The 18,067-nt window shown below is 33.9% G+C and overlaps 1 protein-coding gene across 1 annotated transcript in view; it reads right to left on the bottom strand.

The window, feature by feature from the left end:
* The window catches only part of LOC148306147 (cell adhesion molecule Dscam1-like), a gene marked incomplete at its 5' end in the record, with an annotated part of 37,703 nt that extends 34,705 nt beyond the window's left edge, over window positions 1-2,998 (bottom strand). Inside the window, 3 exons of the mRNA XM_088265525.1 lie at window positions 556-1,045; window positions 1,133-1,223; window positions 2,714-2,998. Of these exons, the coding sequence (XP_088121651.1) occupies window positions 556-1,045; window positions 1,133-1,223; window positions 2,714-2,998 (866 nt within the window). The remainder of the gene's footprint in view (window positions 1-555; window positions 1,046-1,132; window positions 1,224-2,713) is intronic.
* Window positions 2,999-18,067: the final 15,069 nt, after the last annotated feature.

The following is an 18,067-nucleotide window of genomic DNA, read 5'->3' as shown; positions in this document are numbered from 1 at the left end:
TTTGGGAGTGAGAAACTCAAAAGTAGTCTTAGACAAGTGTTTATCTTTATAATTAAATCATTAAGCTTTTCCACAACGTTAATGCCTAGTCTATGAAAAATAAAAAGTAATAGCATTTTTAATGAATTGTTTTTGGTCGATTTCTACCGCAAAATGAACTAATGAAGGTTTAAAAAAACTGACATAGGCAGGCTAAATCTGGACTCAAAGACAGACTATTATTAGTCCAGATGCACTACATTATTGCGAATTCAATAATAAGGGTACTTATTTAATTTTATTTTAAAATGGTAGTTATTAATTATTGATTTTTAAAAACAACATCGGGATTTTTTTCTAGCTTTTGTTTTTCTACAGAAAGCGTAAACTAATGTATGCCAATCAGGAACTCAGCATTTACTCATTGCTGAGAGGAAATCACGTAAAACTCCTCAGGAGAAGCCGAACTGTTGACAATCGACAACAGCCCTTCAAAAGGGCTCAGAATTTTGTGTCCTAGCTTGGTTTATGATACTAATATCCTTAACTATTAAAAAAATAACAAGGAGTACCTACCTTTAACCCTGCTGATATTGGCAGACCATCTTTCAGCCAGTTGAAGAACACAGGAGTATCTCCGCTCTTCACGCTGCAAATAACTTTAGCAATTTGTCCTTCTTGTATATTTGATCCGAAAGTCAATTCGTCAAGTAGTGGCGGTTCTAAGACTTGGATCTCAAAAGATCTTCTGGCCATTTCACCACTTGGACTCGTCACTGTACAGATGTAAATTGCTCCATTTTCAGAGCTGTCAATGTTTGGAATGATCAATTTGCCATCTTCGTCAGACGTGAATGATCTGCGATGCCTGGTTTTGTTTCCGTCTTCACCTAATTTAAATGCGTCTTTGAGCCCAGTTTCTTTGAAGTTTATATTATCAAACTTTTCAGATGTTTCTGATTTAGCATCGGCTGGATTACGCCTCATGTTTTGCCTGTTATCCAAATCTCTTTTGAACCTTTGATAGTGAATAGGTTGAAGATTTGATCTTTCCCACTTGACTTTACTGCAAAATAAGAAGTTTTTTTAAAATTATTAAATAAAACTGTTTGACTGATTGAGATCCATTATTGATAACATAATAAATTTCTACCTTATAGGATATCCATAGTATGGGCAGTAAATAGTAGCGGTTGTTCCTGCTAATATTTTGATCGGGCCAAGACTTCGTATATAGGGAGGCCCTGCAAAAGACAAAAAAGATAGTTAGTTTTTGAAGTAAAACTTTTTTAGGCACGGTTTCCCATCCATCTAAAGAGAAAAACATTCGATGCATGTGTACTCCCAGGACTCACCTATGGATTCGAGACATTGATTCTAACAAATAATAATAAAACCCTTATCCGCACCCAAATGGTGCATAGGGCACTGCGTCATATAAACGCAGTGTTATCTTGATCGTTTACACATGAAGGAAAGGTGATCAGCCCTCCGCTTCAGGTACCAGTCCAGGGTAATATTAAATAAATATTAAAGTGAAAAAATCACTTATATTTATTTTACTCCCCCCTGGGAATCGAACCCAGGACCTCCAGAACGGTAGCCGAGCGTACTGACCATTACACTACGGAGGCGGAGAAATTATAAAAGGCGCATACATTTATGAATACATAATCTAAATTTCTATACATTAATATTATATTATCAAAACATATCATATAAAATAACCCTGTAAGCGAACTCCCTCTCTAAACACGAGCAATCTGCTCTCTTAGTGAGGTAGCACATAAAAAAAATTATATATATGTAACTATGTTGATTATTTTGCCATACAATGTATCTTTGATTAAAAAATTTATAATAAAAAAAATATATATATATATATATATATATATATATATATATATATATATATATATATATATATATATATATATATATATATATATATATATAAGTATATAGACAATTTTTTATGGCACATGAAAAATTACATAATGTTTTTAATATTCTTAAAGATAAGTCAATGTCTATTCGTTGCCCAGGCCAAGTTGTGTTATCAGTATATTGAAATTGAGTGGAACATGAAATAAACCTTTGAATAAACCCTTCTTCTTCTTCTTTTTGTAGATCCTAGGGATCCTAGGGATTCTAGGGATCCTCCGCATGTCGCTCTTGGGATGTCTGTCTTTCCATCTTTTCGGAGGTCTGCCTGGGGGTCTGCGTCCTTCAGGGTTGCCTTGGAGGGCGATACGTGGAAGTCTGTCTTCTGACATTCTGTTTATATGTTCCTTCCAGTATCGCTTTCTTTGTCGTCCCCACCTCACGAAATCCTCCGTCTTACACATGCTCCGGATGTCGGTATTTCTTACTCGGTCTCGCAATGTGTTTCCGGTTATGGATTGGAGAGTCTTCATCTCGGAGGTTCGATGTCGAGATTTTGTTCTGGAAGTATTTGCTCTTGCCTCAATCCCATTAGTGGCTATTGGTTAAACACATGTTTTGTATATTTTAATTTTACTTTATATTCTCATGTGTTTGTTTCTCCACACCGAGTCTCTGGGGCATCCCGATACAACTGCAGCCTTGTTTATTTGTTTCTGAGTATCACCATATAGATCACCGTAGCTACTGATGTCGACTCCGATATATTTGAATTTCATCACCTGTTCAACGGTTCTGTTGTTAATTATGAATAAACCCATTTGGAAGAAACAAAGGCTGAAGTACTTACCAAATACGTCGATTCTCGCTTCGTGCGTCACAGACTCGTTGTTGGGCGCCACGGCCGTGCAGGAGTAGAGCCCCGCGTCCTCGGGGGTCACTGAGGAGATGTTGTAGGTGGCGCTGTGGGGCGCCAGCGCGGCGCCCAGCGGAGCGCCGTCGCGGGCCCACAGCACGCGCGAGGCGCCCCGCGCCGCGCAGCGCAGCGCCACGCGCGCCCCCGCCGCCACGGCCTGCGCCCGGAAGCGCTCCACCAGCGCCACCGCCTGCCGCTTGGCCCGGCGCCCCGCCGACCCTGTAAACGGAGAGATGCATTGCCGATATTATAGGTATCTCCACTTGAGATGGAACATCTATCGTATCTTTTATTTTCAAAATAAATATATTATTTTGAAAAAAATATTTAAAAATTTTTTTAGTACATATTCCAAAAAATCCATTATATATTCTAAAAAAATTTGGCGTGACACGACAACCGGCTCTATGCGTTACCGGAAGCCAACTGAGTTTTATTAATGCGAGTTTGGCTTTGAGGGTAAATTTAAATTCCAAAATTTGAGAAGTATGGTTGTCATTCATGGGTAGAAATGTAAATGTTACACATCGCTCACTCCTTTCAACAACGTCATAAATAAAAAAAAGTCAATTTTCAGTTGTGCATGTTTTCGGAATGCCCAGAAAATTTACTTTATCCCAGCAAAAGTGGCATATTTTTAACTTAATATTTACCCGCTACAGGGCAAAAAGTGTTGTTTTTGAAGAAAAGGTATTGTTTATTTTATTTTTTTAAATATAGTATATATTTTTCAAATGGATAAAAAACATGCAGGTTTTACATAAAAATATCTGTTGCACAGTAAGAAGTTCAATAAGTGGCTTGATATTTATTTTTGAGACATTTTATTCAATTTTTAAACATTAAAAACGATCTCCTTAAAAATCAAGTTTTTTCATATATGACGTTGTTGAAAGGAGTGAGCGAAATATGAGAAACGCTAGAAAATATCTTTTTCATTTTATTATTTTAGATTATCATTTTACCATTCATTCACGGTTCATTCGAGTGAGCGATATGTTTTCTTTTAAACATGCTTCTTACCTTATGTTTTTATATGCCTATAATATATGACGTTATTGAAAGGAGTGAGCGGCATGTTTAAAGTATACTTACGTAAAAATACCCAGACTTTCATATTCATCTTTATCTTTTTTGAGATGTCAATATTAATAACTTCTAAGCGGAAAAAAATCTAGATTTGTGAACAAGGATTTGGACAAACTCAACATATTTTTTTTTATTTTATTTTATTTGGTCGGGAATTGTATAGCTTTACATTTAAAAAAAATGTAACACTAACAATAATAAACATTACATTAACAAAAAATAGTTACAGTAATAAAAATAAAGTCAATTTAACAATTCCACATTTATGTTATAATAACTATTAAAACATTAAGAGATTAAAAAATATTTAAAAAAAGAGTGGTAGTGTGTGTGTGAGGAAGGGAGTAAAAGGGTAAGGGTGTGGTATGGTATATTGTAAAGAAACAAAAATAAATATAAATAAATAACGGTAAACATGGCTACATTAATTGATTTTTTAAGCTAGCTTTAAAAATACCTCCCTTCATCAATAAGCTCCTTTTATTTTCGTAATAAATTGGAAATCCCTTCAAAATACGCCAGTAATCTCCTTAAATTAATTAAATTCTCTCTTGTTTTCAATTTTCTTGCCTACCCAAATCCTGTAATATAATAGTACATAATTCCTAATAATGTAAATCGTTGTTCATCCTGTTTATGAAATGATCCTACTCAACGTCTTAACCCGTTGCAGAATAAATATATTTGTATGGTAGAATAATACGATATCAATATTTTATTTATTGTTTCGGCATTAACTTTGTGGTAAGACATGTTACAATGATTAAAGAAAACACTTCGTTTTTTACCACTTGAGTTTTATTATAGACTACATGTTTCAGAAGTTAAACTTCCATCATTCAGGTCTGTATAATAACTAAAATATAAAATATAAAATTGTTCTATAAATAAGGAGAGGGGAAAGTAAGGGGAAGGGGTTAGTCAAGGGACGGAGTTTGAAAACAAAAGAAAAATGGAAAGCAATGGTGAAGAATTTTGAAACAATATATTATTTAATAAATTATTATTAGAATTCAGTTTTTTTTGGATTTCTAAATTTTCAAGATAATTCATAATTTGGCCTTTATATGGAACAAGGTGTAATAATTTTAATTTATGAGAGTGAAATGAGTGATTAGTATCTATTATGTGATTTGCGAATTCCGAAAAATAATTACTTACAAGACCGCTATGATGTTCTATGATTATTTATAGAACAATTTTATATTTTATATTTTAGTTATTATACAGACTTGAATGATGGAAGTTTAACTTCTGAAACATGTAGTCTATAATAAAACTCAAGTGGTAAAAAACAAGCGTTTTCTTCAATCATTATACGATATCAATGTTAGAAAAAAAAAAAAAACACAAATTTTAATTCCACAGTGCTGTGTAGCAATGAAAATATTAAAAATATATGAAATAATAATGCAATTGAAAAATTGTAAAGGCAATATTTTGAGTGTGTCCAAATACTTATTGAGTAGTGTGGTTGTCAATAATGGGTAGAATTGGTGAATGTTACACGTGTGTAAAGTGATCATTTAACCAGCCTATGACGGTCGTCTTGTCGATTTGTCCGCCTCCGTAGTGTAATGGTCAGCACGCTCGGCTACCGTTCTGGAGGTGCGGGTTCGATTCCCAAGAGGGGTAACAATAAATATAAGTTATTTTTTCACTGTAATATTTATTCAATATTACCATGGACTGGTACCTGAAGCGGAGGGCTGATCACCTTTCCTTCATAAGTAAAACGATCATGATAACACTGCGTTTATAAGACACAGTGCCCTATGCACCATTGGGGTGCGGATAAGGGTTTTATTATTTTTATTATGACGGTCGTCATCACCGTAAATGCCCAGACTTCCATATTCTTCTTCATCTTTGATGAGATGTCAAAAAATAATTTGAATATAACTCATGTAATTGGAGATAATCCAGATTTTTGTGAACAAGTATTTGGACCCACTCAAAATGTTGTTAATAAATTATCTGGTCAAATTATAAGCTTATATAATAAAAATGAAAATGGTATTTTCTGGCGTTTCTCATGTGTGTGATTGTAATCCAGGATTCGGACCTCACATACTAATATAAGAGTTTCTGCTTAGTAAAAAGCTTCTTTACATCTCACTAATAGATGTCTCCAGTGAAGTTCTAGTGATTTAAGAACAAGGTTTTTAAATTGGTTCATATATATAGAACTTCCAAGAATTTGAGTTGTGTGGATGTCAATAATGGGTAGAATCGGTGAATGTTACACGTGTGTAAAGTGATCACTTGAACTAGCCTATGACGGTCGCCCCGTAAATGCCCAGACTTCCATGTTTTTCTTCGTCTTTGAAGAGAAGCAAAAAATAATATGAATTTTAAAGGCAGTTAAAGGCGCGTTGCAAGAACCCGCGTTCCTGCGACGCACCCTATTCGACATCAGATCCGTGTTAATTTATAAGGAACTGTCACTAAAGATGGTATCAAACATGATAAAAATAGTGAAGGACATTGCTACCATAAACCAAGCTGGGAGACAAAATGTCGAGCCCTCTTCTAATGGAACGGAAGGCCTATTGGTGACAGTCAACAGTCCGGCTTCTCTTGAGGAGTTTCACGTGGTTCCTTCCCAGCAATGAGCAAATGCTGGGAAATTCCTGATTGACTCAAACTAGGCTATCCTTGTGTTCCCAACACAGATTAAAATAAATATTTTTTTATAGCTAGAAGCAGGGTTTTTTTTTTATGTAACGCGGTGGAACGGCGTTCCGGCATTTTTTCACGGATATAAACATATATTTTTTTTAAATTCTCGAAATTAATTAGATGAAACAATGTTTTATAACTCGTCAAAATGATAGGAAAAGTTGCTTTAATTTTTTTTTACAACATTTTGAGTATGTCCAAATACTTGTTCACAAAATCCGGATTATCTCCAATTACAGGAGTAATTTTCATATTATTTTTTTGACATCTCATCAAAGATGAAGAAGATGCCAGCCCCGTAAATTCCCAGAATTCCATATTCCTCTTCATCTTTGATGAGATGTCAAAAAATTATATGCCTTAATTTTTATTCAAAGGATGTTTGAATACAATTTGTTTTATTAAAAAGCTTGACTTGATGTGAGTTCCGGGGCTTAATTTGTTTTTAAAAAAGCCCTGGCAAGAAGAAAAAAAATCCACTTGCATTTGTAGTATGTGCTTTGTAAATTGTCAAAAATCTTAGTTTCTAAATAAGAGGAATATTTCTTTAAATAAAAATAAACGAAACCAAATGATATTTTTTATTAAATATATTTTATTGATCTTCCAAAATATCATTCAAAGTGAGGTTCAAAATCCTTTTGTAGTGCAGTTTGCAAAGGGTTAAATATTCAAGATTTGATCCTTGAATTAACAAGTTTCAGGATTCGGCGATCGTTCCCGAAATTCGTGTAGCCTCGGAGCACTCTAACGACGTGTTTCATCCCCTAAATCCTAGGTAGGGAATCAGCAGATGGCGTGTACACGTACGAGTACATATGCGAGTAGAAACTGGAAAGCTTTTTGTCGTATGGAAGGATAATGCAAATCCTAGATAATAGTTATAGTGAGGTTTAGGGACAAATCTGGCTGTGCTGTTTGTGTAGTTGTATTGAATATTTTAACAAGTAGCCCCGGTTTGGAAGGAATGAGTGGGAACTCGACTGTACGTCTCCTCGATTTACGCGGGAATTGCAGTAACGTGAACTTTGCGTCAACGAGGTTTTTTATTTATTAATATATTAAGCTATTTATATAGTATACTTAAGTGATTTTTTCACTGTAATATTTATTCAATATTAGATTTATATTATCCACTGACACTTCGTGATGGAATTGCATTTTTAATATATTATTAGATTACAACCAATATTTTTAGCTTTTCCACTTTTTTTATTTCACCAGTGACCGGGTTTCGTCGTTACCGACATCATCAGACAATATTACCCTGGACTGGTACCTGAAGCGGAGGGCTGATCACCTTTTCTTCATGCGTAAAACGATCAAGATAACACTGCATTTATATGAAGCAGTGCCCTATGCACCATTGGGGTGCGGATAAGGGTTTTATTATTATTTATATACGTAAGTCACATGTATAATATTCCCTGTGAGTAATTTCGATGACTCATTTTGGGACACGGGATTAAGGTTATCAAGTCTGAAAAACAAATAAGAAAGTAACAAACGAGAAAACACAGATCAAAATGTAAAATATGAAGCAATAAAGGTACAGTAAAAAGGCATCTAAAAACATAAGATAAGAAGCATGATTAAAAGAAAACATACCGCTCACTCCCAAAAAACTTGATTTTTCAGGAGAACGTTTTTAAAGTTTAAAAATATAATACAATGTATTTAAAATAAATATCAAGCCACTTATTGAACTTTTTACTGTGCAACAGATCTTTTTAGGTAAAACCTTAAGGTTTTTTCTCCGTTTGAAAAATATTTAGTATATTTAAAAAAATAGTAAAACAATACCTTTTCATCAAAATGCAAAAACAAGAAGTGCTGCCCTGTAGCGGGTAAATATTAAGTTAAAAATATGCCTCTTTTGCTGGGATATAGTACATTTTCTAGGCATTTCGAAAACATGCACAACTGAAAATTGACGACTTTTGATTTATGATGTTCTTGAAAGGAGTGAGCGATATATCAAAATATAAAATAAAATCGGCAGTCACTTTGTGGTAATATCAATTTTTAATTTAAGTTTTACTTGGTAAATACCACTATTTCTTAAAATCCATTTTGAAAAGTGTTTCTATGCATTCCACATCATTTTCCGGGTTTTTAAAATGATGGGGTTTGGAATGTATCGAAACACGTGTCACCATGGATTTGAGGTAAAATTATGTTAATTAAAACGTAAGTGATCACATTGTGAATCAAGCAATCGCCATGGATCTTCGTCGAAAGACATCTAGAGGAAGACAAAAACATTCATGAAAAATGTATTATATTAGTAAAAAACTAACCTACCTTACATTACCTGTGAAAAAAACCTATTTTTATCGTTATTGCGAGAACTTGTCTTTTAATAACGAAACATTTTTTTTGTCTCAAGTTACGCGATCTTATGTTACGTATCTACCTATCGCGTATATCGGGGTTCAGATGGATAAAAGTCCGGATCTTATATATAAGCCGATACGGAGTTTGATAATCTCCATCTCTTCGGGATACAATCTTCATATTAAATTCAAATCTTCATCTAAGAGTGCCTAATCAAGTTATTATACAGATATAATGCGAATCACAAAATAATCCCACAGATAATCTATCAAATTCGGATATATTCTTGTCTTAGCATAATATAATACATACGCACAAATATGAATATAAAATATGTATTTATATAAATAAATATTAATACGTATATAATTTATATTTGATGCAATAACGTTGTGATTTTCCATTTTATAATTAAATTATAGTACTAAAGTGTACTAAGTTTTGAGAATAGGTGTCTGCGGAGAATTTGAGGCGTGCGGTGGTTTGACTTTGTGAGGAATGAAGAGATAAGGCGTAGGACGCGGCAAATCTTGGTCACAACTGTCGTCAAGAAAAGGCGGTTCAGTTGGCTTGGCCATGTACTCCGCATGCCTCCTGAGAGCTTTAAATTAATCTTATAATAGGATTTTATTTTAAGTATACATATATTTATTTTATATATATATATATATATATATATATATATATATATATATATATATATATATATATATATATATATATATATATATATATATATATAAAAATATTTATATATATATATATATATATATATATATATATATATATATATATATATATATATATATATATATATATATACATTACGGTGGGAACCAAGACTCGGAGAAGGATAAAAGTAGACTGAATGTAATCGAAATGCGATCCCTCAGACGAATGGGTGACAAAAAGATGTGTGATGGATGTTCGAATAATAAAAAGAAAAAAAAAACAAAAAAATGGAAAAAATGATAAAATTATGTTATGATTGTTTAGTCATATGGAACGCTGAAATATTATATGAACTTATTTTTGTGTTGTTTCCGTAAGATATTGAGATGATCTAAATGAATGAATTACGGGCGCAGCCGGGTATAGTGCTAGAAGTTAATAGAACAGGGATTCCAGAGGAAGTAATGGGATGCTGTATTATGAATTCCAATTAATATTATTATACGATGTAATTGAATATTCTAGTAGATAACTAATATTAGGCATGAATGAGAGACAGCCTACAAAAACCTCCCATGTGCATTTTGGGATTTAAAAAAATTAAACTATACATTTGTATTGATATAAGGTGGTCAACCCTGCGCTTCAGGTACAAGTCCAGAGTAATATCAGAGTAAAAAAATCACTTGATTCCTATGGGAGACAATAATGTTTATTTTGACTCAAATGGGAATCTCAAATGGGGACCTCCGACACGGTAACCATATGCTCTGACCCCTACACTACGGAGGCGGACAGATATAACAGATAATAAATAATAAATGAGGTTGCTATTGGAAGTAACCTTATCAAAGTTATAGTCATAGTCATAGTCATAGTCATAGTCATAGTCATGGTCATAATCATAGTCATAGTCATAGTCATGGTCATGGTCATAGTCATAGTCATAGTCATCGTCATAGTCATAGTCACAGTAACTTGGTTACTATTTAAAGTAAGCTTGTTTATGATCCAGGATAAAATTTGGTATGAAATCAAGAAGTAGAGAAAATGCGCTTTTTTTACGACTTAACCACGTGGACCAGCATCGAATATTATTTTTCTTTGCACTATAAGAACTGGAAGGGAATTAACACGGACTTCAGAGAGCCATGATAGAAGCCAACATCTAAATACGGACAAGGCACAGAAAAGAAGAATAGTTTTTAGTTAAAATGTAACTTTGCTTTAAAATCACCATAAATATTTTATTATAACTTAATTATAATGTCTACCGGTTTCGAAGCTAACCGCTTCCTTATCAAGACTCTTGATAAGGAATATAGGAAGGAATATTTATAGTGATTTTAAAACAATGTTATATTTTAATTATTAAATGGAATTTCACAAAGTTAGTGCTTCAAAAATAAATTTTAAGAATAGTTTGTTTTCGATTTTCTGGAGTAAGGTGATTATTCCTTGCAGCTCCTCAACATAATGTGTTCCTATTGTAGATGTTTGGTGTGCTCAATCTGGTGGTTTAGGATTATATCATGTTAGAATCGTGTGTGTACCATGTACGTACTTTGAGTAGGAGTACATCTTCAAGGCAATACCGGGAGTAAGTAGCTAGTAACCATTCGTACAAGGAAATATGGCCTATTGCACTATAAAATTATTTTCAATTTAAATTTTACTCGGTAAATACCAGTATTTATAAAAATGTATTTTGTAACGTGTTTCGATGCATTCCGTATCATTTTCAAACTCCGTATGTATTTTGCCTTTCTTTACCGCACTGGCTTTAATAATTTCATTAACACATAAACATATGAACACAATGTCAGAAGACAGACTTCCACGTATCGCCCTTCAAGGAAACCCTGAAGGACGCAGACCCCCAGGCAGACCTCAGACAGCTGGGAGTCAACATCCCAAGAGCGACAAGCGGAGGCACAAACAGATCCTTAGGATCTACTAAAAGAAGAATAAGAAGAAGATTAACACATCATAAACACGGCTGTCCAAATTTAAAACACAGTAAGGGACATTTTTTGTAGCATTTATGGACTAAGTAGACTCTACTAAGTCCAAAAATGCAAAAAAAACCTACTATAAAAAAAATGTCCCTTACTGTGTTTTAAATTTGGACAGCCGAACACATACGGTGTTTAAAAACGACGCGTAATGCATCGGAACACGTGTCTTTTACTTTATTACTTTAACTTAGTAAATACCACTATTTCCAAAAATCTACTGTGACACGTGTGTCTATGTTCACACTGATAAGGAATAAAAAAAATGAAAATGAAATAAATTAATAAAAATAAGGAACAGCTCCTACTCCTTCTTCAACCTTCAACGTCCCAAGGGCCCAACTCTAAAATTTAGAATTAGCTTCAAATACGGTGTTTGAAAATGATGCGGAATGCATCACAACACATGCGATTTTTGGTCGACCCGAAGACCAACATGCACTATAGTTTTCATTACAGACATGCTTTACGAGCCGAGGTTAAACGTGCATAAAATTAGACCTGTAATCGAATCAACTTATATACTCGTAGGATGAAAGGAGTGGGCGGGGTTCGAATTGGATATTGACGAATCGTGTTTAACCGATGTCGAATCAAACAATGGACTATATGTAAAATTTATTTGGTTGTTGTTAGACATTTTGTGTAGTTTTGAGTGTGTTTTGAGAGTGAATGTCTAACATTTCGTGTTAGACATTTTGTGTAGTTTTGAGTGTGTAAATGGTGCTATGGTGGTGAAGGGTAGTATTGTTTGCATGCTGTGTTAGTGATTGTCCTGACAAAGAGACGGATACGTCTCGAAACCGGTAGACGTAAAAATCTCGGTGAGTGGTTATATACTAATTTTATTAACATTTTTGTAAAAAAATAAATAAATAAATTATATGTTTATATAATAGTACATTAAGTGAATCTTAGTTTCATCTAGCTAAAAACTTGACCAAGTTAGTTTCATATCAGATTCATGATCATTTGCAGAATAGGCCATCTGATCGGGGTTGGCAGTATGTAAATTTGGCTAGGATATTTCGTCCCTTGAGAAATAGCGTGTATTCCAAAATGTTCTATGGTGTCTTCATATTATACTGTTCAATCTACTTCGGTTACTGCGTATGGGCAGTAATCCAGATTAACGACTATACCATGTATTGTTCATAATATTTTGAGTGTGTTCAAATAATTGTTCACAAATCTTGGTATTCTCCACTCAGGAGCTATATTTAAATTTTAACATTTAAATTAAATTTATTCAGTGATAATTAACATATATATTACAAACTTAAATTTCATTCATTCATTTTCATTCACCCTTTTCCGCACCCCAATGGTGCATAGGGCACTGCATTATATAAACGCAGTGTTATCGTGATCGTTAACACATAAAGGAAAGGTGACCAGCTCTCCGTTTCAGGTACAAGTCCAGGGTAATATTGAATAAATATTTGAGTGAAAAAAATACTTATATTTATTTGACCCTCCTGAGAATCGAACCCGGGAGATCCAGAACGGTAGCCGATCGTGCTGACAATTACGCCACGGAGGCAAACAAAATTTAAAGTGTATATATTATCACAAAAAATATATAAAGTTAGCAATAACACTCTTGTTAACGATGTAGAAGAATCCCGCTTTGGAATACCCCCTCAGACACATGGAACAGATCAATATCCGGCGTGATATTGTTCAGCATAGCGGTATCTCTTCCCACACGCATACCATCAGCAGGTTGGTCCTCTATATAGGAATGGGAAACAATATATGCCGACGCTGTCTTAGGTAACTATGGGGAACATACAGACCACTGTTCCGGATAATTTCAGGATTATCGATCATACCGCGTAACTATCGATAAAAATGCCTAATCGCCTAAATGCCATATACGTCGCGCTCGCTCTTTTTCTATTGGCGTCGCTTTGTCCTTCTCGCCCTTATAAGTGTTTTATAATTTTCGATAAATAAATAATTGTCTTCATTTGCGCGTTTCCGTATTCCTCATCATAAGTGTTCCAGTACCATTAGTCGATACAACTGGTATATATCGCTTGTCTTTTATAAGTTGTGTGCAAAATGGCAGCCAACCCGACGAAACGCGTCAAACAGGAAACCGATGTAAAAGTTTTCCTTCGCTTATTTCTAATCAGCGGGCTCGTCATTAATTCAATTTAATTGTAAAGCGTTTGACGTTTGGTTATCGGCCGACTCGGATCTCCGTTCACACCTGTCAATGCGGGGCGTAGGTACCGACAGATTTATCGCATTTTCGTCTATGGATGTTGTTGTGCCTTTGTTATGGCAAGCTCCATCAGGCGGGAACAATGGCGGCGTGACATTTAACGTCGCGAATGGCGGGAAATATTAAATGTGGTTTGGGAGAATTTAGAAATTTACATTAATTCAAATCGGTTTAGCGCCAGATTCGCGGTTCGGAATTTGAATTCTTGCCAATTTGACAGTGTTGCCTACATTTTGCGATATTAATTCTGTTTTAGTTTAGTACCCACCCTACTTATATTTCAAATAAATACTTTTTTCGATCTTTTTTCCTATTCGACTTCAAAAGGCGAATCACATACTGCCCTGCTTGTCAATTTAAATAATAACCTTCAAATTCAGTCCATGGAAACATTTAAACCATTTAAAAAAATCAAAGTACCATATTTTTTTCTACAATACTATTACTTTTTTATGGCTCACAAGCATCGGATATAACCTTTACTGGCCACTTTAGTTTTCTCAACGAAATGTCTTTTTATACCATGGAAGTCTCAGCATTTACAGAGATTACGAGCTGTTATTGGCTGGCTTGAGGAGCCTTGGCAGCCCATCCGAATGGCTGATTTAAAAAATAATGGTATTTACCAAGTAAAACTTAAATTAGAAAAAATGATACATATTACAATCACAATCTCAAAGTGATTGCCAAATCAATTAAAGAAAAAATACATAATTTTTCTTATCTGTTTTTGTGTTTATAAAACAAGCCAAATAGTTACCAAAAAATAAACAAAATTGCTTGTCAAAAAAATATATTTTTCTAACCAAATCCTTCGAGAAAAGCATCAGCAACAAAAAATACAACCTTGTAATATCCCCGCTACGGAAAAGCCAGCGATAATAATTTTCTTAACCGAATCACAAAAGCCATATTCCATGATAGTCCTTAGAAATCTCAACCCTCGGATTCTAATATCATTTGTATTTCTGGAAATCCTTAGCTAAGAGTCTTGAGGGAAATTTTCTAACCGAGTTAATTCGGAACTTGAATACTCGAGACTTTCCACGAGGCATTTTACCGCAGGAGGGAAATACCCCGAATAGTCCAATAATTATTAACTATGGAGATCGCTTCAGTCAGCCTCTTGGTTAACCTTTCCCTTACGGTGCTAAAAACTTCCGCGTGCAACGGTGATTTTGTACACCATATAAAAATGTGAATATTCCCATTGAAAAAATTATAAAATACTTATTTTTTACCACTTGAGCTATATTAATTTTATTTTAACGAGTAGTTTCGGGAGCTATGCTTCCATATAAAGGTCTAATTATCAACCAAAATATAAGTATAGTTTATATTTAGACCTAAAGGTAGAAGCATAGCTTCTGAAACTAGTCGTTAAAATAAAGTAAATATTACGTAAGTGGTAAAAAATAAGCTATTTCTTTTAAATTTCATCATGTCTTACCATAAAGTGAATTCCGAAACAGCAAATAAATTATTCCTACATTTTGTTTTTACTGACCAAAGTTGAAGGTAAAATGTAACATGTTAACTCTGGTAAATATCTGAAAACGGGGAAAAAATGCATCTCAAGTAGCCCCAATGGCTAGTGTAGAGACACGACCGCCGCTGAGAACAACCTTTTTTTTTTTGAATTACCTAACGTCCAAGTGACTCTGAAATCTAGCTACGGCTTATGCAACACCGTTTATCATGTCCCTACTCAGGCTTCAACTCTATAAGTTTCATAGCCTATGCCTACTTGTGAGTGGATTTACTCTTTATGTTTAAAGTTACTTTCATTTCATGTAATTCATGAGTGAAAATTCTAGGCAAAAACACTCGCGCTGAGAACGACCTGCGCGCTACTAAATACGCTATGACGTGCGCGTATACGCAAAGCACGGCACGCACGCACACACTGGCAAACGTTTGTGTGTTGGTGATTTTATCCCCGATTTTTTCATAAACTATTTATTTCCGTCGCTGCAAATGAATAAGATTATATTATAATACTTTTGTGTAATACGTATATATATATTGTGGTGTAACGGTAAGCGTGTTCGGCTACCGTTCTGGAGGTCCCGGGTTCGATTCCCAGAGGGGGGTCAAATAAAAAAAATAGATGATATAAAAAACCTTAAGAAAAAAATTAAAGCTCTATACATTTAAATCTTTAAAAAAATATACAAAAAAAACCATTATATCTTTTATTATATAACATTAAACCACGAGTGTAAGTCCCTTTCCAAGCACAAGAGCACAGACTCTTTTATGGAGAGGTACAGCGAATCGAAATATAAAAGTTCTCCATATGTATAAATGATTCAAATGTTATTATGTTATAAATAAAAATGTAAATATATTAAATGAATAAAAAAAATATATATACTTATATTACGGAGGAATATCGAAATTCGGAGCCGGTATCTATTGTATTTTATTTTAATATTGATATTCTCATTTTTATAGTTAAATTGTAGTAAATACATACCACCGGGAGGGAAAGGTTAACAACTATGGAGATTATTGGACTTGGTTAAATGAGAATCATGATAATTTTATATGATAAAGTTTTTAGTTATAAGGTAGAATATATTAAATTTTAACGAAAATATCAAAATGTTATGGTGGATAATGGTTTAATCCTGTATTTGCACAGAAAACAAGGTAAGTATTTTTGTTATTTTATATTTAAGTACATTTGCTCTGAACAAACAAACAGTGTCGGTAGAATTGTTGTGATCTGGGGGTAGAATGTCTATAGAGACGTTTGGAGTATCAATAAAATACCAAATAGAGAGTTACAGAAATGTAAATAATATATTAATAGATCATTTCTAGAGTGTCAATAAAATATCAATAGAGAGTTACTAGAGTGCCAATAAAGTATCAATAGAGAGTTACTAAAGTGCCAATAAAGTATCAATAGACAGTTACTAACGTGTCAATAAAGTATCAATAGAGAGTTACTAAAGTGCCAATAAAGTATCATTAGACAGTTACTAGAGTGTCAATAAAGTATCAATAGAGAGTTACTAAAGTGCCAATAAAGTATCTATAGACAGTTACTAAAGTGTCAATAAAGTATCAATAGAGAGTTACTAAAGTGCCAATAAAGTATCAATAGACAGTTACTAGAGTGTCAATAAAGTATCAATAGAGAGTTACTAAAGTGCCAATAAAGTATCTATAGACAGTTACTAAAGCGTCAATAAAGTATCAATAGAGAGTTACTAAAGTGCCAATAAAGTATCAATAGACAGTTACTAGAGTGTCAATAAAGTATAAATAGACAGTTACTAGAGTGTCAATAAAATATCGAAATAGAGTTACTGAAGTATCAATAAAATATCAATAGATAGTTTCTGGAGTGTCAATAACGTATCCTTAGATAGTTTCTGGAGTGTCAATAAAGTATCAATAGAGAGTTACTAAATTTCCAATAAAGTATCAATAGACAATGCAGTGTCAATGAAATGTCGATTGCAGTATAAGGTGATAACTTAAGCCAGCCGAAGACAGGTGGAAAGTCCAGAAAATGCTTGAGAGATATCATTTTTCCTTTCCATTGAAATATCATCTATGTAAGATATCAACACTAAATCTTATGATAACGATGTCATGTCTGTAATAATTACAAAGTGTACTTTTTTTATATTTGGGTACATATTGTGGTGTAACGGTAAGCGTGTTCGGCTACCGTGCTGGAGGTCCTGGGTTCGAATCCCAGAAGGGAGTCAAATAAATAAGTATTTTTTTCACTCTAATATTTATTCAATATAACCTTGGACTGACAGGAGGGCTGATCACCTTTCCTTCATGGAAAGGTGATCAGCCCTCCTAAAAACGATCAAGATAACACTGCGTATACACGATGCAGTACCCTATGCACCATTGGGGTGCAGATAAGGGTTTGAAGAAGAAGAAGATAGCATTGTTATCATGGATTAAAAAAAAAAACAAAAAAGTTTCACCAGTGCCATTTAAATAGCTTATTTAAGTATTTATGTACTTGCATAAAGAAATGTCCACGGGAACGTCAACCTTTACTTTTTACATGGTTTTTCACCCTAATTGTATTTTATTATCCCAACAGATGTTCAGCGGCTGCGACGGGTGTAAAATCAGCAGTAAAGAAAGTCGAATGCCTAACACTAAAACCCATATTAAACTGAGCATCCCGCGTTTAAACGCGTGACAATATGTGTTTAGGGTAGATTATATACCATTCCTCACAGCCAGAGTGCTAAATGTACAAATAAAATTAAAAGA

Source organism: Brachycentrus maculatus, unplaced genomic scaffold, assembly GCF_059751285.1.
Source record: "Brachycentrus maculatus isolate JH-2025_06_01 unplaced genomic scaffold, ASM5975128v1 h1tg000248l, whole genome shotgun sequence".
NCBI lineage: Eukaryota > Metazoa > Arthropoda > Insecta > Trichoptera > Brachycentridae > Brachycentrus > Brachycentrus maculatus.
This window is presented reverse-complemented; position numbering and strand designations above follow the sequence as displayed.